The 20,100-nt window shown below is 43.4% G+C and overlaps 1 protein-coding gene across 7 annotated transcripts in view; it reads left to right on the forward strand.

Annotated features, from left to right (window-relative positions):
- ubr4 (ubiquitin protein ligase E3 component n-recognin 4) overlaps positions 1-20,100 on the forward strand; it is a 37,348-nt gene that overhangs the window by 10,800 nt on the left and 6,448 nt on the right. For 2 of the 7 annotated variants that reach the window (XM_076163415.1, XM_076163419.1), the window contains 61 exons: positions 170-352; positions 543-665; positions 758-987; positions 1,230-1,348; positions 1,460-1,557; positions 1,697-1,854; positions 1,960-2,166; positions 2,260-2,361; positions 2,443-2,543; positions 2,653-3,040; positions 3,154-3,217; positions 3,300-3,491; positions 3,669-3,739; positions 4,155-4,347; positions 5,037-5,270; positions 5,427-5,597; positions 5,806-5,988; positions 6,108-6,266; positions 6,394-6,546; positions 6,749-6,976; positions 7,125-7,282; positions 7,447-7,621; positions 7,720-7,921; positions 8,190-8,353; positions 8,598-8,814; positions 8,968-9,184; positions 9,962-10,025; positions 10,112-10,246; positions 10,372-10,546; positions 10,858-10,986; positions 11,116-11,237; positions 11,324-11,435; positions 11,590-11,720; positions 11,834-12,011; positions 12,137-12,241; positions 12,404-12,559; positions 12,650-12,818; positions 12,907-13,111; positions 13,214-13,327; positions 13,420-13,629; positions 13,719-13,868; positions 14,076-14,303; positions 14,407-14,485; positions 14,602-14,832; positions 15,004-15,172; positions 15,450-15,594; positions 15,766-15,851; positions 15,952-16,039; positions 16,145-16,338; positions 16,459-16,698; positions 16,909-17,047; positions 17,173-17,298; positions 17,441-17,569; positions 17,802-18,151; positions 18,256-18,346; positions 18,468-18,552; positions 18,692-18,819; positions 19,087-19,216; positions 19,337-19,497; positions 19,675-19,784; positions 19,905-20,046. In XM_076163415.1, the coding sequence (XP_076019530.1) occupies positions 170-352; positions 543-665; positions 758-987; positions 1,230-1,348; positions 1,460-1,557; positions 1,697-1,854; positions 1,960-2,166; positions 2,260-2,361; positions 2,443-2,543; positions 2,653-3,040; positions 3,154-3,217; positions 3,300-3,491; positions 3,669-3,739; positions 4,155-4,347; positions 5,037-5,270; positions 5,427-5,597; positions 5,806-5,988; positions 6,108-6,266; positions 6,394-6,546; positions 6,749-6,976; positions 7,125-7,282; positions 7,447-7,621; positions 7,720-7,921; positions 8,190-8,353; positions 8,598-8,814; positions 8,968-9,184; positions 9,962-10,025; positions 10,112-10,246; positions 10,372-10,546; positions 10,858-10,986; positions 11,116-11,237; positions 11,324-11,435; positions 11,590-11,720; positions 11,834-12,011; positions 12,137-12,241; positions 12,404-12,559; positions 12,650-12,818; positions 12,907-13,111; positions 13,214-13,327; positions 13,420-13,629; positions 13,719-13,868; positions 14,076-14,303; positions 14,407-14,485; positions 14,602-14,832; positions 15,004-15,172; positions 15,450-15,594; positions 15,766-15,851; positions 15,952-16,039; positions 16,145-16,338; positions 16,459-16,698; positions 16,909-17,047; positions 17,173-17,298; positions 17,441-17,569; positions 17,802-18,151; positions 18,256-18,346; positions 18,468-18,552; positions 18,692-18,819; positions 19,087-19,216; positions 19,337-19,497; positions 19,675-19,784; positions 19,905-20,046 (9,696 nt within the window). The remainder of the gene's footprint in view (positions 1-169; positions 353-542; positions 666-757; positions 988-1,229; positions 1,349-1,459; positions 1,558-1,696; positions 1,855-1,959; positions 2,167-2,259; positions 2,362-2,442; positions 2,544-2,652; positions 3,041-3,153; positions 3,218-3,299; positions 3,492-3,668; positions 3,740-4,154; positions 4,348-5,036; positions 5,271-5,426; positions 5,598-5,805; positions 5,989-6,107; positions 6,267-6,393; positions 6,547-6,748; positions 6,977-7,124; positions 7,283-7,446; positions 7,622-7,719; positions 7,922-8,189; positions 8,354-8,597; positions 8,815-8,967; positions 9,185-9,961; positions 10,026-10,111; positions 10,247-10,371; positions 10,547-10,857; positions 10,987-11,115; positions 11,238-11,323; positions 11,436-11,589; positions 11,721-11,833; positions 12,012-12,136; positions 12,242-12,403; positions 12,560-12,649; positions 12,819-12,906; positions 13,112-13,213; positions 13,328-13,419; positions 13,630-13,718; positions 13,869-14,075; positions 14,304-14,406; positions 14,486-14,601; positions 14,833-15,003; positions 15,173-15,449; positions 15,595-15,765; positions 15,852-15,951; positions 16,040-16,144; positions 16,339-16,458; positions 16,699-16,908; positions 17,048-17,172; positions 17,299-17,440; positions 17,570-17,801; positions 18,152-18,255; positions 18,347-18,467; positions 18,553-18,691; positions 18,820-19,086; positions 19,217-19,336; positions 19,498-19,674; positions 19,785-19,904; positions 20,047-20,100) is intronic. The other 5 variants (XM_076163420.1, XM_076163421.1, XM_076163418.1 and 2 more) reach the window with 4 other exon arrangements.

Genomic DNA, 20,100 nt, shown 5'->3' on the forward strand with positions numbered 1-20,100 from the left:
GTACTGTTCATTCTCCATGTTAAAGGTCTGTTAAACTGGACTGGAATGAATAGATTGTGGATTAGAAATAACGGCTAATTTTTTCTGAGTGTGTTTTATTTAGATTGCGTAGATTCTAAAGATTGGTTGTTTGAGAAACACTAGAAGGAATTTGTGTCATTCTGCACAGGAGGCTTGCTCCCTTCAGTATTACTTCCTAGTGCTGTGGAGGATCCTGGGGGTTTTGCCGCCATCTAAAGCTTACATGGAGCTGTTGAAGACGGGCTGCAGTGAGCCCACTGAGAGCGACATCCTGCACACACTGCGCTGGTCCTCACGTCTTAGAGTGTCTAGCTACGTAACCTGGATCAAGGTCTGTTGATGGCTCCGCAGAAAACTGATTTTTATTATTATCACTGAAGATGGTTAGAACCTATTCTTGGAATGTATTTAAACCAATACACACAATATAGCCTTTCACCTTTGTTTAAATATACGTTTTTTTGAATGATTTTCATTATGATTATGATTTTGATGTATTTTGCCCATGTGATCACTCTCAGGAACATCTGGTAAAGCAGGGTATGAAAGCAGATCAGGCAGCCTCGCTGGTTGAAACAACTGCTACCAAGTGCAGCACTGTGAAGTATGATGTGGACCTAGCAGAGGAGTACATTGCCAGACAGGTAATGGTGATAAACTAATTGCTGTTTAAATTTATAAAGATTATTGATTTTTGAACTAATTTTTAATGTTTTTTGTCGTGATGCTCTTGCAGATCTCTACCTTCTCCAGTGTGGACTCCAGTGTGATTCTCCCACTTCATCAGCTGCCCTCTCTACAAGCCATCTACACACTGGATGCTGTCATTTCAAAAGTGCAGGTTTCTCTGGATGAGCATTTATCCAAAGTTGCCATTGAAGCAGAAGCCCACAAATCCTCTGAGATTACCAAGAACCTGTTACCTGCTACGCTACAGCTCATTGATGTGTACACTGCCTTCACAAGGTGAGAAAAGGAACTGCATACATCCCAACTTCTGCATTGTGCTGCAGTTGTCATTTGCAATTAGACCATAAATGCTGTATTCATTGAATCATTCAGAACTGAATTAATCTTGTAATCTTTGATTTTCAAGCAGTGAAAAATATTAGCCACTCCAATTTAACTTTAAGTTATTGTGCTAAACCTTCTGTGTTGAAAATGAAAATTGCCTTATCACAGTATTAAACCAGATTTGTCTTTTTCAGGTCTTACCTACTGATGAATATTCCAGAGGAAGGAGAGAACAAGCTGACAGATGCAAAACTTCAAGGTTATGCAGCCGTTCTGTCAATTGGGTCCACACGCTGCAAAGCCAACTTGCTCGGTAAGTGAAAGAATGATTTGACAGTAGCCAAAATAACCTCGTAACAAGCCATGTTCTACCGTCACTAAAATAATTATTGTATAATATTTTTAAACACATTATTCCACACAGGTCATAGTATTATGCAGAACTTGCCATCAGCTGTGCAGACGATATGTGAGACCTGGAGCAGCATCAACACCAATGAATTCCCCAACATTGGCTCATGGGTACGTGAGAAGTAGTTTTTTAATGTCTTATTTATCATTTTGTTTAGACACACTGAATAGTCACATTTCACTATCGATGTATAAAGCTTTGTGTACAAGCTGTAAAGAGACTAATAATCTGGTGTGTTTTGTCCCTCAGCGAAATGCATTTGCCAATGACACCATTCCTTCAGAGAGCTACATCAGTGCCATCCAAGCAGCTCACCTGGGCACACTGAGTTGCCAGTCTTTGCCTCTGGCCTCTTCTCTCAAACACATCCTTCTCTCTTTGGTTCGCCTTACTGGTGACCTCATTGTGTAAGTGTTTGGTTACTCTTGTTTGAATCTGTAACCATAACTAAATGTAAAAAGGTGTATTGAGGTAAATCTTTGAATTTAATTTAGCCTCATCTGTCATTTCAGCACAGAGGAGCTGAATCCCTCACAGGTTGTGCGCTCTCTGCTTCCTCTCCTCTTGGAGAGCAGCACAGAGAGTGTGGCTGAGATTAGCAGCACCTCTCTAGAGCGAATCCTTGGCCCATCAGAGTCGGATGCCTTCCTAGCTCGCATTTACGAGCGTTTGGTGACTGGATGTTACAACATCATTGCCAATCACGCAGACCCTAATAGGTACGACATGTCTCAATGTGAAGTTTCTTTCAAATAGCTCATACAATATGAGTTTGTCTTAAGTACACTTTTGTTTGACCTCCATATTTGCAGTGGTTTGGATGAGTCTGTCCTCGAAGAATGTCTTCAGTACCTTGAGAAACAGCTTGAGAGCAGTCAGGTTCGCAAGGCGATGGAAGAGTTCTTTTCATTCAGGTAACTGGCCACCTGTACCCATACTGGGATTGGGCACATTAACACAGTTGCCTTGCTTACTTTATACTCATTTTTCCCCAGTGGTGAGCTTGTCCAGATTATGATGGTTACAGCCAATGAAAACCTGTCGGCAAAGTTTTGCAACAGGGTGCTGAAATTCTTCACCAAGCTTTTCCAGCTCAGTAAGTATACACTTGTCAAATTTGTGCACCATCAAAGCAACAAACATTCCCTTTCTGACACACTTGCTTGATCAGTAAACTTAACAAATAATTGTGTTGTTGTATCCAGCTGAGAAGAGCCCAAACCCCAGCCTGTTGTGTCTGTGTGGCTCTCTGGCCCAGCTAGCCTGCGTGGAGCCTTCACGATTGCAGTCCTGGCTGACCCGCATGACAGCCAGCCCACCAAAGGACTCAGAGCAGCTGGAGATAGTACAGGAAAACCGACAGCTTCTGCAGCTGCTCACCACTCATATTGTACGTGACAACAGTCAGGTGGGCGAAGGAGTGTGCACCGTCCTCCTTAGCACACTCATTCCCATGGCAACAGACATGTTGGCCAATGGTGATGGAACCGGCTTTCCTGAGCTCATGGTGATCATGGCCACTCTTGCCAGTGCTGGACAAGGAGCTGGCCATTTGCAACTGCACAGGGCAGCTATTGACTGGCTGACTAGATGGTAAGAAATGAGTCTGTAGGCTCACAGACATGAGTGAAACTACATCAGAAACTATGGGAGTCATGTATTCTGCTCAATATTTATTCTAAAAATGTTATTGTTTGTCCATGCAGCAAGAAGTATTTGACACAGAAGAATGTGGTGGAAAAAGTGAGCGCAAATTTGTCACAGGGAAAGGTAGGTTCATTTTTTCAATCATCGTGTGCTACAACATTTAATACAGCTTTCTGATGTGGTTGTACCTTGTCTTTCATTTCAGCATGCCAGCATACTTGAGTGCTCGTGCCACATCATCTCCTATCTAGCAGATGTAATGAATGCCCTAAGGCAGAGCAGTGGCCAGGGAACCTCAGCGCTGCTGATGGAGGGAGAAGAGAAAGCCATGGAAGTGGACTCAGACTGGGTGGAGGAACTTGCAGTAGAAGATGATGATTCTCAAGCAGAGGACTCTGTAAGGAGCTCTTTCTCTCCACCTGAACAGGGCCCTGTGTTTTACCAATCCACACCACGAGGACTTAAACATAAAATGCCATGAAATCATTAAGCCAGTTTAGTAGTGAATCATAATAAGATAAGATAAATAATGGGATAATAATGGGACTTGAACATGTTTGTCATTGTTTGACAGGATGAAGACTCTCTTTGCAACAAACTCTGCACCTTCACCATCACTCAGAAGGAGTTTATGAACCAGCATTGGTAAAAGAACCTCTTTCCTCCACTCGATCTGTGCATTCTGTTTCTTGAAGGAAACTGGACTTTGTTGTGTATTAATTTGCTTTATTAATTTATTTTACTAATTTATTTTTACTTTGGTCATTTGAGATATTTCAAGTGGTTCACAGGTCCTTTGATGCACAACTATGTGCTTAACTTAAACAGTACAAAGCTTTAATGTTGCGGTTTGTCTCATTCTAAAATTTGTGGCAGTTTTATCATTTGTCATCTGGATAAATTGTACCGGATATGACAGGAGATTTTAGCATGATAAATTATTAGTTGCATCTTGTATCTTCATACCACTTACTAACTGTACATGCAGGTAGCATTCTGCCACTGCTATACAGCGAACTTTAGCTCTATTCAGTCCAACCCTGTTCATTTAATTCTACAGGTACCACTGTCACACCTGTAAGATGGTCGATGGGGTAGGTGTGTGCACAGTGTGCGCCAAGGTCTGTCACAAAGACCATGAGATCTCCTATGCCAAATACGGCTCTTTCTTCTGTGACTGCGGTGCCAAGGAGGATGGCAGCTGCCAGGTGAGACCGAATACCTCAGGTCATCATGGGAAGAGAACAACAGCGGTAACTTTGGCTTGCAAGTCATTCTCCCATTGACTTCCATCCATCATTTCATTTGGTCAGAATTATAGCTAGCTAACAGGTGTGGACATATTTGAGTGAATTCATGTTGTCCATGTCTGTTGTAAAAATGCTGTGCACAGAAATGGCCACATTTTCTATTTATTCTCTTACAGATTTATAAATGTGCATGTACTCCCAAGCAAAACCACTACATTTACCCTTTAGCTATTCTTTAGCTCAATGTTTATAAGTGTAAATACACATCTGAGTGTTTGTATTATTAAATGTTAATTTGACTGTGATGATTCACAGTGTTCCCTCTTTTTTTATTGTAACTGTGCATAGCATGAACTTAGATGTAATTTATTTTACTGTGATAATAAGGTTGAGGTTTATAATAGTTGATAATGCCACAATTTCCATTTGAGGTTGTGTAGATGCACTTCAAACAAAGTGTGACCATACTAACATCTTGCACCACAATTTTAGGGAGCTACACATAGTCCCCTAATTGTAAAAAGGTGGAAGAAAAGCTTTTGTTTGATGTACTTCCACATGCAATATATTATCAGTTACAGTTTAGAGAAGGTGCATTTCCAACAGACCCCCTCAAACATCATGATCTTTATATCTGAACGTCTCCACTGTGGTTGTTCTCATTGCACCGATGTGTGTTATATCATCTCCAGGCTTTGGTCAAGCGCAGTCCCAGCAGCGGCATGAGTTCTGCTGTCAAAGAGTCTTCTGCATTCCAGAGTGAACTGCGTATGCCTGAGAGTGCCATCCGCCACCAGAATGCCTCACCGTCCGACAAGGGCAAGGTCACCATCTGTGATGGCAAACCAGGTGATGAGGACAGACCTAAAAAGTGCAGCGTGTGCAAGAGCATTGAAGGCTGCCAGGAGGAGCTGCTAGCACAAGTGGTAAGAAACGTTATTAGAGTTCTTCTCTGTGCAGCTTGACTTTATGGTCTCTGTTTTTTCTGAAAAGGTTATTTTAACATTTTAAGTTCAATGTGAGATAGCTATGATACATTGCTCATTGTCCGACTTTTGTTTTGGTCTCTTTTTCCACCTCAGATGGGATCATCCACTGCAGCAGTCATCCTGGAGATGCTCATGTTTCTCATGGATGCCATCCAAACCAACTTCCAGCAGGCATCAGCTGTGGGAAGCAGCAGCCGGGCCCAGCAAGCCCTCAATGAGCTCCACACTCAAGACAAAAATGTGGAGATGACCGACCAGCTAATGGTATGGCCACCACTAGATCATTTACTCTCTACTTAGTATTTTTAGTTAATTTACATAAAATACAAATTACTTAATCATGTTTTGTATACGGTTTATTGTGTCCATAGCTATTATAATCATAGTTGGAGTTGGATTGGTGTTTTTAGAAACTCAATTTTTATTCACATTCAACCTTTCATTGATTTTTACCTCTCACTCTGTTTCTCAGGTCCCCACTCTTGGCTCTCAGGAAGGGGCCTTTGAGAATGTGAGGATGAACTACAGTGGTGACCAGGGTCAAACGATTCGCCAGCTCATCAGTGCACATGTCCTGCGCCGTGTTGCCATGTGTGTCCTGTCCTCACCCCATGGTCGCCGCCAGCATCTGGCAGTCAGCCATGAAAAGGGAAAGGTGAGAGTCCTTAACTCAATAAAATAATAATGCTAATTGCTGTATAGTATGTGCAGAGATTTCTACTGAATGTTACCAGTCAACCTAACTCGTTTTCATGTTTACCTCCCTTTTGACAGATAACAGTTCTGCAGCTATCTGCTCTCCTGAAGCAGGCTGATTCAAGCAAGAGGAAGCTGACACTGACCCGCCTTGCCTCTGCTCCCGTTCCCTTCACTGTCCTCAGTCTCACAGGCAACCCTTGTAATGAAGATTACCTGGCTGTGTGTGGCCTCAAGGTCAGAAATCATGCTGCTGTTTGTGTCCTCTAAAAACTGTTTCTTGTTTAATGTTGTCAATGTATTTAGCCTCTACAGATTGCTGCTCTGTAGAGTTTGTTTTTGACTTTCTGGTGTTCTTTCCCAGGACTGCCATGTTCTAACTTTCAGCAGCACCGGCTCAGTCTCAGACCACCTGGTGTTGCACCCTCAACTGGCTACTGGCAACTTTATCATCAAAGCTATCTGGCTGCCAGGATCACAGACTGAACTTGCCATCATCACTGCTGACTTTGTTAAGGTACATATTCTGGTATCTCAGTGACGCTGAATTGAACTCCACTGTCTTTAAAAGTGTTTATGTTTTTGTATGTTAACTGAACTTCAAGTCGTCAACTGCAATGACTTAAGAAACTATTTTTCTTGACTAAAGCAAGCCATCTCATCTTGCGCTATTATTCTTGTCTGCTTAAAATTGTCTTTTTTCCTTTTTCCCCCAACAGATTTATGACCTTTCAGTGGATGCCCTCAGTCCCATGTACTACTTCCTGCTCCCAAGTTCAAAGATTCGGGATGCTACGTTCCTTTTCAATGAAGAGGGCAAGAACATTATAGTCATCATGTCCTCAGCAGGCTACATGTACACCCAGGTCATGGATGAATCTAGTAGTGCACAACATGGGCCCTTCTATGTGACAAATGTATTAGAGATCACCCACGAAGACTTGAAGGTAAGAGGGACAGAAACTAATACTATTGAGGTGTGTTCATTGTTTTACCAAAATCTGATCAGTACATTGCAATCTATGCACCTTGAATCAAAAATCCTACACTATGGAGAGAAAGCAGTGTTGAGGTAAATTTTCTGTGTGATTCCAGGATACCAACGGGCAGGTAGCTGGAGGCGGCGTGTCGGTCTATTACTCCCACGTGCTCCAGATGCTGTTCTTCAGCTATAGCCAGGGCAAGTCCTTTGCTGCCACAGTCAGTCGCAGCACCTCTGAGGTGCAGAGGCTCTTTCCTATCAACGTTAAAGGGTAATTACAATGGTCTATCTGCCCAATTTACTTAATAATAATAATAATATAATAATAATTGACAACTGGTAGGGCCAGTTGAAGTGGCCTTCATCTTTTTTTCTCCCTGTTCTAATGTCTCTCCCTTTTCCTGTTTTTCTACACTTGGTCTCTTACTTTTTCAGCTCCAATGGTGGCAGCAGTAAAGTGTCCCCTGCTCTGTGTCAGTGGTCAGAGGTGATGAATCACCCAGGCCTGGTGTGCTGCGTGCAGCAGACAACAGGCATACCACTGGTAATCATGGTCAAACCAGACACCTTCATGATCCAGGAGATTAAAACTCTTCCAGCTAAAGCTAAGGTAAGGAGTACTCGCAGTATTACAGCAGCCACTGGCCCTGTGACGTTTGAAAATAGTGAATCGCAAATGTCATAAAACAAAATTATATATCTTCACAGATTCAAGACATGGTTGCCATCCGACACACTGCCAGTAATGAGCAGCAGCGCACAACCATGATTCTACTGTGTGAGGACGGCAGCCTGCGTATTTACATGGCCAACGTGGACAACACCTCTTACTGGCTCCAGCCCTCGCTCCAACCTAGCTGTGGGATCAGTATCATGAAGCCGGTCCGCAAACGCAAGGCTGCTGCTACCAGTGAGTCAAAGATCCCATAATACAACTATCTCTCTGAGCTCCTGGATCCCTAACAGACCACACATTAGAAACACAATATCATAGATAACTTACAGAAATGCTTTAGAAAATGACATCATCATCACCGTTTACCATCATCGCTGTTCATTATTCCACAATACACATACATACAGCCAAACAGTCTACATGGACCAAGGCGTTAAGTGAATTTCAACTCATTCATTCAGTCATTTCAGTATGTAGCTCAAAGTCATGATTTCATTTCCAGCCACTCGGACTTCCAGTCTGGTGACATTCCCAGTGGACTTCTTTGAACACAACCAGCAGCTGACAGAGGTGGAGTTTGGGGGCAACGACTTGCTACAAGTTTACAATGGACAGCAGATTAAACACAGGCTCAACTCCACAGGAATGTATGTGGCCAACACAAAGGTAAGATTAGCTGTTGTGTGTTTATGTTGGTAATGCTCTTGCATTTTTGAAAGTTTTGGCACTATATTCGCAAGTACTTACAACTCAGTAGTGCAACTGTTGCCATCCACATTGTAAGCATGTACTTGTTCTAGAGCATTACATTGCATCCAAGCTAGGTATTGAAATTAATTTGAAAACCAATATCATCAATCAATATACATTTTCAATATGACCTCATCTGATCTCGATTCTGTCTTTTTAGCCTGGAGGATTCACAGTGGAAGCGGTCAACAACAATAGCTCAATGGTGATGACGGGCATGCGAGTGCAGGTCGGCACCCAGGCCATCGAGAGGGCGCCTTCCTACGTGGAGGTCTTTGGTCGCACCATGCAGATTAACCTGACACGAGCTCGCTGGTTTGACTTCCCCTTCACCAGAGAGGAGGCACTGCAGGCTGACAAGAAGCTCTCCATCTTCAGTAAGGGCAAGAGCGTGCAGTGATGATGATGTCTGGCTACTTGTTGGCATCGTGACAGTTCTTTGTTTGTTACCTCTATAATTATCAATTTATGATCTATTGAGTATTTTTGAAATCTCCTGATTGGGTTTTATCTGTTTGTTTGATGTGAAGTTGGTGCATCTGTGGACCCAGCTGGAGTCACCATGCTCGATTCCATCAAGGTGTACGGTAAAACAAAGGAACAGTTTGGGTGGCCTGAGGATCCACCGGAGGACTTCTCCTCTGCCTCAGTCAACAACGTCTGCAGCCCAAACCTCAACCAGGGCAATGGCACCTCTGATGGGGATACAGCAACCCCTACCACCACCAGCGGCAGTGTGCTGGAGAGGTACAGGCTTTCCACTTTCAGGGTTCATGAGGTCACGCAGTATATTCAATTACACACATTTTCTGATGTGGCCTATCAGCAGAGTGTGAGCCTTTCTTTTACATACTGGTGTTGGTAGAGAGATAAGACATACACTTAAGTTATACATTTATTATTACTACAAGCAAATGTTCACTGAGTAAGCTTGGCTTAAAGTAATTGATTAGTGTTTTTAGTTCTGGTTACCCATCAAAGTATGTCGGTATATCACACTTTTTAAGAGTCATCAGTGCGTCTTTCCTCTTGATGGGTAACTTACCAGTATAGTGGAACAGTTTAGGGCTCTTCTCTGCAAGATATTTTGCATGGCTATTGTGATGTCATCTTTTCTTGCATGCTTCTCTTCTGTTCACCGGAATCATTTAATTTCACTTGTTTCTTTCTGTGATCCTCACACTTTTTTTGTTCTGTTTCTTTTGCTCCCAAAAATACAATAAAAAGTTGTGAAACTGAGTCCTTATCAACCTTGGACCGGTTAGTAACTGCCCTTTCTCTGCTTGTTTGTATGGTTTTGTGCATGTGTGATAGTTTGTGTGTCCATGCTTGAGACTGACCATAACTTGTGCCATCACCACACCTGTCAACAACAATACAAATTTATTTCCTGGCATTTTATTCTTGCATTTCATTATCTTTTGACATTTAGATTAGAACGCTCTGCAACAGGGTATGTTCAGTGTTTGATTCTAAGCCCTGTTCAGTGGAAATATGTTTTTTGACCATGTTTGTCACTTTCAGGTTGGTGGTCAGCTCCCTTGAATCTTTGGAAAGTTGCTTTGCTGTGGGCTCTTCCAGTGAGAAGGTAAACTGAGATGAAGATTTTGCTTTAAATGTAAGGTTTATGTGAGAGTTCCTGTGTTTAACTTATTTAAGTGTGACTATCTGCAGGAGAAAAACAAAGGTGCAGCACTGGAGTTGGCCACACTCCTCCTGTCAATGCCAACACCTGCAGGCGTGCAGCAGCAGACCAAGGGGTTACTGGCCAGCTTGCACACCAGCCGCACTGCCTATCACAACCACAAGGTAATACAAAATTCCATCTGTCAGACTAGGCTGAAGTCATAGTCTACTAACATGACTCCACAGTTGTTTCTGAAACGGAAAGCTTAGAAGTGCATAAAGTCATTAGAAACCTCTCCTCTGCTCAGGACCAGTCCCTTCTGAGTAATGCAGTCCAGTGTCTGAACAGCTGCAGTCGTGAGGGCAGGGAGCTGGATCCTGATGTCTTCCAGAGACTTGTGATTACAGCTCGCTCCATTGCAATCATGAGACCCAACAACTTGGTCCATTTCACTGAGACCAAGTCCTCACACCACGATTCTGGTAAGAGGTTGTGCTGCTGGTGGTGAAAGTTAACCAATACAAAAGAATAGTGGTTTACTGTATGGGGGAAGGAATTGTTTTTGCTGTCATTTATTGTTTGTTAATTGCACTTAAACTCAAATGTACAATAAATGTGAGTCTGGAATGACTTAAGATCGTTTATCTGGTAAAATACAAAGAAAATTACATTCACTAGAGTGAGTTTCTGATCTTAATTGGAAAACATCAATGAATAGTTTGAAAAGGTTCTTAGTTTCAGCTTGTTTGTTTTTCGGATTTTATTTATTCATAAACTGTTTCTCTAAATTCAGAAATGACTGAAGATGGGCAAAAACACGCAGATGGTGAGAGTAATTTCATTACACAGCTGATGAATAACTTCTGGAAACTCCATGACCTCAAACCAAAGAACGCCTTCCTCGCCCCTGCCTGTCTGCCTGGTAAGTACAAAACTTTGAGAACACAGAGTGAAAGCTACATTTGTAACAGATCTCAAGATTGAGTTTGGAAAATAAATGTATTGAATTGTGTGTCTGCTTTTCATACAACACCTTCTTTGTCCCTTTAAGGCTTAACTCATGTGGAAGCAACAGTAAATGCCTTGGTGGACATCATCCATGCATACTGCACATGTGAACTGGACTACATCAACCTAGCCTCCAAAATCTATATGCAGATGTTACTGTGCACAGTAAGTTCAGTGACTTCAATATAAAGTTAGGGATTATTTCACGTTTGTGGGCAGGTAACCAATAATTCTGTTTGAACCATTTGCAGGATACGGCTGTGAGCTTTGCTTGCAAGCAGGCACTCATCAGAGTGCTTCGACCAAGAAATAAACGGCGCCATGTGACCCTTCCCTCTCCCCCACGCTCCAACACACCAATGGGTAAGTTTGCACAGCTTTGTAAAGCTCTGTGCATATACAGATCTGGGATGGTCGTTGTGGACGTTGGGCTTTATTTTAAAACCAACCAGTTAGTAGATATAGTCAAGTTACCTCAATTCTTCAACAGGTATTGATAATTAACTCTTTTTTTTAGGAGACAAAGACGATGATGACGATGATGATGCAGATGACAAAATGCAGTCATCCGTGCTTACTGGAGGAGAAGAGGGGAGACGGGAGAGTCAGGAGCAGAACGAAGTGGACCATGGCGATTTTGAGATGGTGGTGAGACAAGCACAAACATAAGAGAACATTCAAATATGTATTCAAAAACATTACTGTTCCAGATAACCATGTTTTAGAAGTAAATAACACGCCGTGTTTGTCTCACTCTTCAGTCAGAGTCTATGGTCCTGGAGACAGCAGAAAATGTCAACAATGGAAATCCATCTCCCCTGGAGGCTCTGCTGGCTGGAGCTGAAGGTTTCCCCCCAATGCTGGATATCCCTCCTGATGCAGATGATGAAACTATGGTTGAGCTTGCGATTGCACTCAGCCTGCAGCAGGATCAACAGGGTGAGCTCTATAAAGCAAAATCAAGCTAAAGTTATCACTCTATTATTCACCTTACCAGATGAAACATCATTTAGATACATTTTTAGTAGTTCTTAACTTACTGTATATGCGTTTGATGGCTTTAGGCAGTAGCAGCAGTGCTCTTGGCCTCCAGAGCCTCGGCCTGTCTGGCCAGGCCCCAAGCTCCTCTTCACTGGATGCTGGAACTCTTTCTGACACCACTGCATCAGGTAATAAGACCTTTTTATTTAAAGAAATGCACTACCTACATCAGCACTGCAACAGAATCGGTTTCATTGTTGCTAGTTTTAGGTTTCTTCTGTAGTTTGTACACAAGTATTAATGAAGATTGAGATCCTGGCCAAATGACTATAGTGTATTTACTGTTACAGCTGTTGCTATGATTTCAGCCCCGGCATCAGATGATGAGGGCAGCACAGCAGCTACTGATGGATCCACTCTGCGGACATCCCCAGCTGAGCATGGCGGCAGCGTGGGCTCAGAGAGTGGAGGCTCCGCCATCGACTCTGTAGCAGGGGAGCACAGCGGTCAGTAATCGGACACAGTGACCCCAAGCACAACTAACTTTCATTTGGAAATTATAATTAAATGCCCTCTTTGTACCTCTGTGTGTGCAGTGTCTGGCCGCAGCAGTGCTTACGGGGACACAGCAGTGGAGGGCCACCCTGCAGGACCAGGCAGCGTGAGCTCCAGCACCGGTGCCATCAGCACCACCACTGCGCAGCAGGAAGGCGAAGGCTCTGAGGGAGAAGGAGAGACAGAAGGAGACATCCACACAAGTAACAGGTCAGTCACTCCAAATTCTTTGTTGACCTGTACCCACTGAATTCTTATCAAAGCTTTGCACTAAAAGCAAAGTGTTGTTTCTCATCAGGTTACACATGGTTCGTCTTATGCTGCTGGAGCGCTTGCTTCAGCACCTTTCTCAACTCCACAATGTTGGTGGAGTTCAAGCCATCCCTTACATGCAGGTCATTCTCATGTTGACCTCTGACCTGGATGGAGAGGATGACAAGGATAAGGGAGCCCTTGATGACCTGCTGTCACAGCTCATCGCTGAACTTGGCATGCACAAGAAGGTAACCACATCAGCTCTTTCAGGAGTCTTTTTATGACTAGTTTGGCTTGATGTCTCATCAATGCTTTACGCATTTATGTTCATTTTTATATCTTTCTTGTAGGATGTGTCAAAGAAGAATGAACGGAGCTCCATCAACGAAGTGCACCTGGTGATCATGAGACTGCTCAGTGTCTTCATGTCTCGTACCAAGTCTGGCTCCAAATCGTCCTCTGAGGTACTTCTGCTTTCTTATACAGTTTGTCATTTTCTTATCTTATCAATTTTCCATAGGCTTTAACAAATGACACGTGTCCTTTTGTCTTCCAGTCATCCTCGCTGATTTCCAATGCCACAGCGACTGCTTTGCTGAGCCTGGGTGCCATTGATTACTGTCTACATGTGCTCAAGTCCCTCCTGGAGTTCTGGAAGAGCCAGCAGGGTGAAGAAGAGCCTGCGACAACAAGCCAACTCCTCCGCCCACACACAGCCTCCTCTCCCCCAGACATGAGTCCTTTCTTCCTGCGGCAATATGTTAAGGTATTGCCCAAAAAGAAACATTTTTGTATTAAGCAAACTGATTTTGTGTCGCAACTGATGATTTGAGCTATCTATGTTCCTGACTCCAGGGCCATGCTGCTGATGTGTTTGAGGCCTACTCCCAGCTGCTGACTGAAATGGTGCTCCGGCTGCCATATCAGATCAAGAAGATTGCCGATACCAACCCACGTATCCCACCTCCTGTCTTCGATCATTCATGGTTCTACTACCTGTCTGAAGTAATTGACTTACTTTACTAAATTAAACACTGCTTTGCACGGAGCACTGGATTAATTGCAGATTTTTAAAAAATATGCCAAGCATTTTTACAATGATAGTTATCTCCTTATTTTTAAGTGTCCTTTTCAATCTCAAAACAAACACTTAGAAGTCAACACAAATGACTTGAATCCAGTTCACCAATTCTGTCTCTCTTCTCTCTTCAGTATTTGATGATTCAACAGACACCATTTGTCAGGAGGCAAGTCCGGAAACTGCTGCTGTTCATCTGTGGTTCCAAGGAGAAATATCGTCAGCTGCGAGATCTGCACACTCTTGACTCTCATATGCGCAGCATCAAGAAGCTGCTGGAGGAGCAAGGCATTTTCCTTCGAGCTGGTGTGGTCACAGCCACATCTGGTTCAGCCCTACAGTATGACACACTCATCAATCTGGTGAGTGTCCATTTAACAGACACTCAACTACTTTCCCTCTTCAGAATTAAAAACAAATTAATTTACTTGACATTTCTGCGTTAACTCACTTTTCTCTGGACAGATGGAACACTTGAAAGCTTGTGCTGAAATCGCTACTCAGAGGACGATCAACTGGCAGAAGTTCTGTATGAAGGATGACTGTAAGTTCCTTCTGAACGTTTTTTGGAAGCGGTTGGAAATTAACATTGAAAGCCAGTAGTTAAGAATGACTTAATTTCTCTTCCCTCCTCTTTGTCCCATGCTTTCCTCTCTCCAGCTGTCTTGTACTTCCTGCTCCAGGTCAGCTTCCTGGTAGATGAAGGAGTTTCCCCAGTGCTCTTGCAGCTACTGTCTTGTGCTCTGTGTGGCAGTAAAGTGCTGGCCAACTCCTCTTCCTCATCAGGAGGAGGCTCCAGTAGTGCTGGGCAGACAGGAAGTTCTCAATCCTCTCAGAGCAAATCCTCTAGTAAGAAGAGCAAGAAAGAGGACAAGGAAAAAGACAAAGACGGTGAGTTGACAAAACAGTTATTGACCATCCAAATGGATTTACTCTCATATTAGCAGTTGATTAGATGGCCCACATGAATGAACAGGAAGATCGATCAGATTAGCTGATGTGTTACTATCTCGTTAAATGGCAATTAAATAAACAGTTGTATGTCTTTGTGACTGACCACAGGTGATGGAGTTGGCAGCCAGGAAGACCAGTTATGTATGGCTCTGGTCAGTCAGCTGAACAAGTTTGCAGACAAGGAGACGCTCATCCAGTTCTTACGCTGCTTCCTGCTGGAATCAAATTCATCTGCTGTGCGCTGGCAAGCCCACTGCTTGGCACTACATATCTATAGGTACTGTTTCAATCAATGTTCCCACACAGAGACATCTTAGTTTAGTATTGCCCTCTCATTTTCATACGTTGACAAGCTCTCTCACACAAATGCAAATGTCTGTTTTAACAAAACAGGCTTTATCCTTCCTATATTTAAATTAGCTTAACCATGGCCAGACTGTTGTTTTACATGCGAACAAACACCCCATAGTAATAGTGAATGATAGTGAATGCATGAATAAATAATGAAATAATTTAAGATAAGCTTGCAGGCTGATGTGTTCATTGCTCTGCAGGAACTCCAGTAAATCCCAACAGGAGCTGCTGCTGGAACTGACCTGGGCAATCTGGCCTGAGCTCCCTGCCTATGGCCGCAAAGCTGCACAGTTTGTTGATCTGCTTGGATACTTTTCACTGAAGACCCCTCAGACAGAAAAAAAGGTTTGTTAGAAATGTCTCAGAATTGTTTTGATTTCGGTCAGACCATTAATCACCATGTGCTTTGTGTCTTGACTGCGCTGTGGATCATTTCTTATTGTGAATTTTCTTCAGTCTACCGAACTTAGACCTGTGTTGTAGTGCTGATTTCTTTTTTCCCCTTTCATGTTCCAGCTGAAGGAGTATTCTCAGAAGGCTGTGGAGATCCTGAGAGCACAGAACCACATCCTAACAAACCACCCCAACTCAAACATTTACAAGTATGTCTACACAAACATACTGTGTGTCCCAAGAGAATAAAATTTAAAGTAGCTTAAGATGATGTCTCACACCTGTTCACATCTGTCTTCTCTCCTTTAGCACTCTGTCAGGTTTGGTGGAGTTTGATGGCTTTTTTCTGGAGAGTGACCCCTGCTTGGTGTGCAACAACCCAGAAGTTCCATTCTCAGTATGTGCTACCCAAACCCATTAAGGATAAAAATCCAAAGCCTATAGATTTCTACTGCGCAAGTGTTTGTTTTAACCTTATGTTGTGCGTTTCCTCTCCCCTCAGAATATCAAGCTGTCATCAATCAAGGTGGACACCCGCTATACCACCACACAGCAGGTTGTCAAGCTCATTGGAAGCCATACGATCAGCAAAGTCACAGTGAAGATTGGGGACTTGAAACGCACCAAAATGGTCCGTACCATCAACCTCTACTACAACAACAGGACTGTACAGGCTATTGTGGAGCTAAAGAACAAGTAAGTTTGAGATGAGACGTTTGCGTCTCTCACTATCTTTATTTATCTCTTTGTCTTTTATTGTCTTGACCTGTAAGATAAATTCAGTCAATATCAACACTTTGCTCTTTGTGTTCCCAGGCCTGCTCGCTGGCATAAAGCCAAGAAGGTTCAGCTGACGCCAGGACAAACGGAGGTCAAGATCGACCTGCCCTTACCCATCGTCGCGTCCAACCTGATGATAGAGTTCTCCGATTTTTACGAGAACTACCAGGCTTCTACAGAGACTCTGCAGTGTCCACGTTGCAGCGCCTCTGTTCCAGCAAACCCTGGTGTGTGTGGCAACTGCGGCGAGAATGTTTACCAGTGCCACAAGTGCAGGTAAGTTGTAACTTTCCTCCTGTATTTCTGTAATGTGTGGGGGCCGGGGGGAGTATGAATAATTGAGAATTGAAATGGATAATTTTACCTAACCACTGTCCAACACTTATCACAACGACTTAACAATTTAAGTTGCAACTAAACTTAACGCTTGAGTCCTTGGAAACCTTAAATGTGAGTTTTTCCTTTTCTGGTTGTATCCTCTGTTAGGTCCATCAACTATGATGAAAAGGACCCCTTCCTGTGCAACGCCTGTGGTTTCTGCAAATATGCCCGCTTTGACTTCATGCTGTATGCAAAACCATGCTGTGCTGTAGATCCCATTGAGAATGAGGAGGACAGGAAAAAGGTAATAAAATAATGATATAAGTGTGCGAGGTGAAAAGAGTCATTATGGGGTTTGAATATTTAAAAAGAAGAACCCAGAGACTCCTTTTCCTGCACATTAAGCATCTGTGTGCTTTTTTTCTGCAGGCTGTGACCAACATCAATACTTTACTGGACAAAGCTGACCGGGTGTATCACCAGCTGATGGGCCACCGACCCCAGTTGGAGAGTCTGCTGTCAAAGGTCAACGAGGCAGCGCCTGAGAAGCCACAGGTCGGTCACAAAGGGCCACCAGTCCCCACCAGTATTTGTTTCTCTGTCTAATTTTAGCTGTTTGCTTAAAATTAGATTAGATTTTGTCAAGACTTGTATTCACACTGTTTTGATCTAATTTCTTATTCATGGTTTCTCCCAGGATGACCCTGGAGCAGCAGCGGGTCTTGGTGCATCTTCTGCCAACGTGAACAGGTACATTCAGCAGCTGGCTCAAGAATACAGCGGCGACTGCAAGACATCATTTGATGAACTCTCCAAGATTATACAGGTGAGTAGGGAGAATGGCTTGATTTTCCAACTTCCAAAAGCTGTTTATGATAGGTGCTCCTACATGTTATACTTCCCCTGTCACATTGACCATTTTATTTTTTAAACAATAGATTATTATCAGAGCTATACTTTAAGCTGTTAATTCTAACCTAAGTAGCTGAACAGCAGACTTAGGAGGCAGACACTTGCAGTGGTAAAGTTGATGGATTTCCCCTTCTCTTTGCTTACAGAAAGTGCTCGCCTCCCGCAAAGAGCTCTTAGAGTACGACCTCCAGCAGAGAGAGGCTGCCACCAAGTCATCCCGCAGCAGCAGCAGCCACCAGCCCACTTTCACCGCCAGTCAGTACCGAGCCCTGTCTGTGCTAGGCTGTGGCCACACATCCTCCACCAAATGCTATGGTTGTGCCTCAGCTGTCACCGGTCACTGCATCACACTGCTCCGTGCACTGGCCACTAACCCAGCCCTCCGGCAGATCCTAGTCCTCCAGGGTCTGATTCGTGAGCTCTTTGAGTACAATTTGCGGCGTGGCACAGCAGCCATGAGGGAAGAAGTGCGCCAGCTGGTCTGTCTCCTCACCAGGTATAGTTGCTTTTTCCCTGAATTCTTCACTTTGTTCTCGGACCTCCTATTTAAGGAGCAAACAGTTGATTTATGTTGTGTCCTCCCTTGTTATCCTGGTGCAGAGATCACCCAGATGCCACTCAACAGATGAATGACCTCATCATTGCTAAGGTGTCTGCTGCCCTCAAGGGCCATTGGGCCAACCCTGACCTGGTATGTCCCGTTTATGTCCCACTATAAGTAGAAGAGATGGATTTGCAGATCCAGTTGCTGTAACAGTTGTTTGGGGTTTTTTTATTTTGATTTCGATACCATGTCTTTGTTTTCCCAACAGGTTAGTAATCTGCAGTATGAGATGCTGCTCCTGACAGACTCCATTTCCAAAGAGGGAGGATGCTGGGAATTACGATTGCGTTGTGGTAAGACTGTTATCGAGTTTCATCTGTTCAAAATACTCCCTTGGGTTTTTTTAGCTCCTCTTGAGTGCAACATCCTGTCTGGTTCGGTCATTGTGGGTGAGGTCTGTTTCTAATAGCATTGTATCTTATGTCCACTTAGCGCTCAGCCTGTTCCTCATGTCAGTGAATATAAAGACACCTGTGGTCGTGGAGAACATCACTCTTATGTGCCTGAGAATCTTGCAAAAACTGATCAAGCCCCCTGCTCCCACCAGCAAGAAGAACAAGGTAAACCCTCATGGTGTCTTAACATCCTTCAGAGGTTTGGAACTTAATCACAGCTTTACACGGGGGGGGGGGAGACAGCAGTGAATAGCAGCTGTCAGGAGCTAATTCACAAATACCAGAGCCTATTTTCTCTCTGTATTGTATTGTATTACTGTATCATTTAAATTAGAAAATGAAGAAGGGAGAATATTATGTTATTAAATGTGTAGAATAGTTTCAAATATCATCAGCCTTTCTCTTGTGAATGACTATAATGTCTGTTTAAAGGATGCTGCTGTGGAATCCCTGACTACAGTTAAGCCTTACAGCAATGAAATCCACGCCCAGGCCCAACTCTGGCTGAAGAAGGATCCAAAAGCATCTTATGAGGCCTGGAAAAAGTGTCTCCCAGCTAGATGTAAGTGTATCAGAAGATGTTTTCTCAGACAAAATCCACAGTTGCAGCTATTATAACAGTAAACGAAATCAAATGAAAATATAAGCCTACTCACTGTTGGTTTCATCTTGATGACTGCAGGCCAGGACAGTGCGTCTAAATCTCAGAACAAGACTGAGTTGCGAAAGCAGTACTTGCTGGAGAAGTATGTGTGGAAGTGGAAGCAGTTCATGAGGTCCAGAAAAGGCGAAGTCCTTTTCCCTCGTCTCCTCAAGCTGAGCCACAATAACTGGCTGCGACAGGTATATCACCTCCCCTCAATTTGTGACACCGCTGCTTGTTACCATAATCCTCTGGAGGCAAACCATGAAGCAGGATTATTCATTACTCTGGTTACAGTCACTCTTACTTCTTATCTTTCCCCTATATGCTTAATGCAGCCTATATGAAATTTATAAATCAATTTATTTTTGGTGCAGGTCCTTTTCACTCCTGCCACTCAGGCAGCCAGACAAGCAGCTTGCACTATTGTGGAAGCTTTAACCACGATCCCCAGCCGCAAACAACAGGTCCTGGACCTGCTCACCAGGTAAGAGCTACTCAAGACAGCAAAGATCCTAATCAAGAAGACCAAGATTTGGAAAATGTAATGTGTAGACTTAAGGTAGTTGCCTGTGCTTTGATGTTATTTCCTGTGTGTGTTCGTCAGTTACTTGGATGAGCTGAGTGTGGCTGGAGAGTGTGCAGTGGAGTACCTGGGTCTGTACCAGAAGTTGATCAAGCCGGCACACTGGAAGGTTTACCTGGCTGCCCGTGGAGTGTTGCCCTACATCGGTAACCTGATCACCAAGGTAATTCCTTTCAATTCCTGAAACTAGATACTCCTATAAAATATTCCAACAAAA

This window comes from Genypterus blacodes, unplaced genomic scaffold (assembly GCF_046128005.1).
Source record: "Genypterus blacodes isolate CSIRO-AG114 ecotype Tasmania unplaced genomic scaffold, CSIRO-AGI_Gbla_v1 ptg000131l_1, whole genome shotgun sequence".
In the NCBI taxonomy this organism is placed as follows: Eukaryota; Metazoa; Chordata; class Actinopteri; order Ophidiiformes; family Ophidiidae; genus Genypterus; species Genypterus blacodes.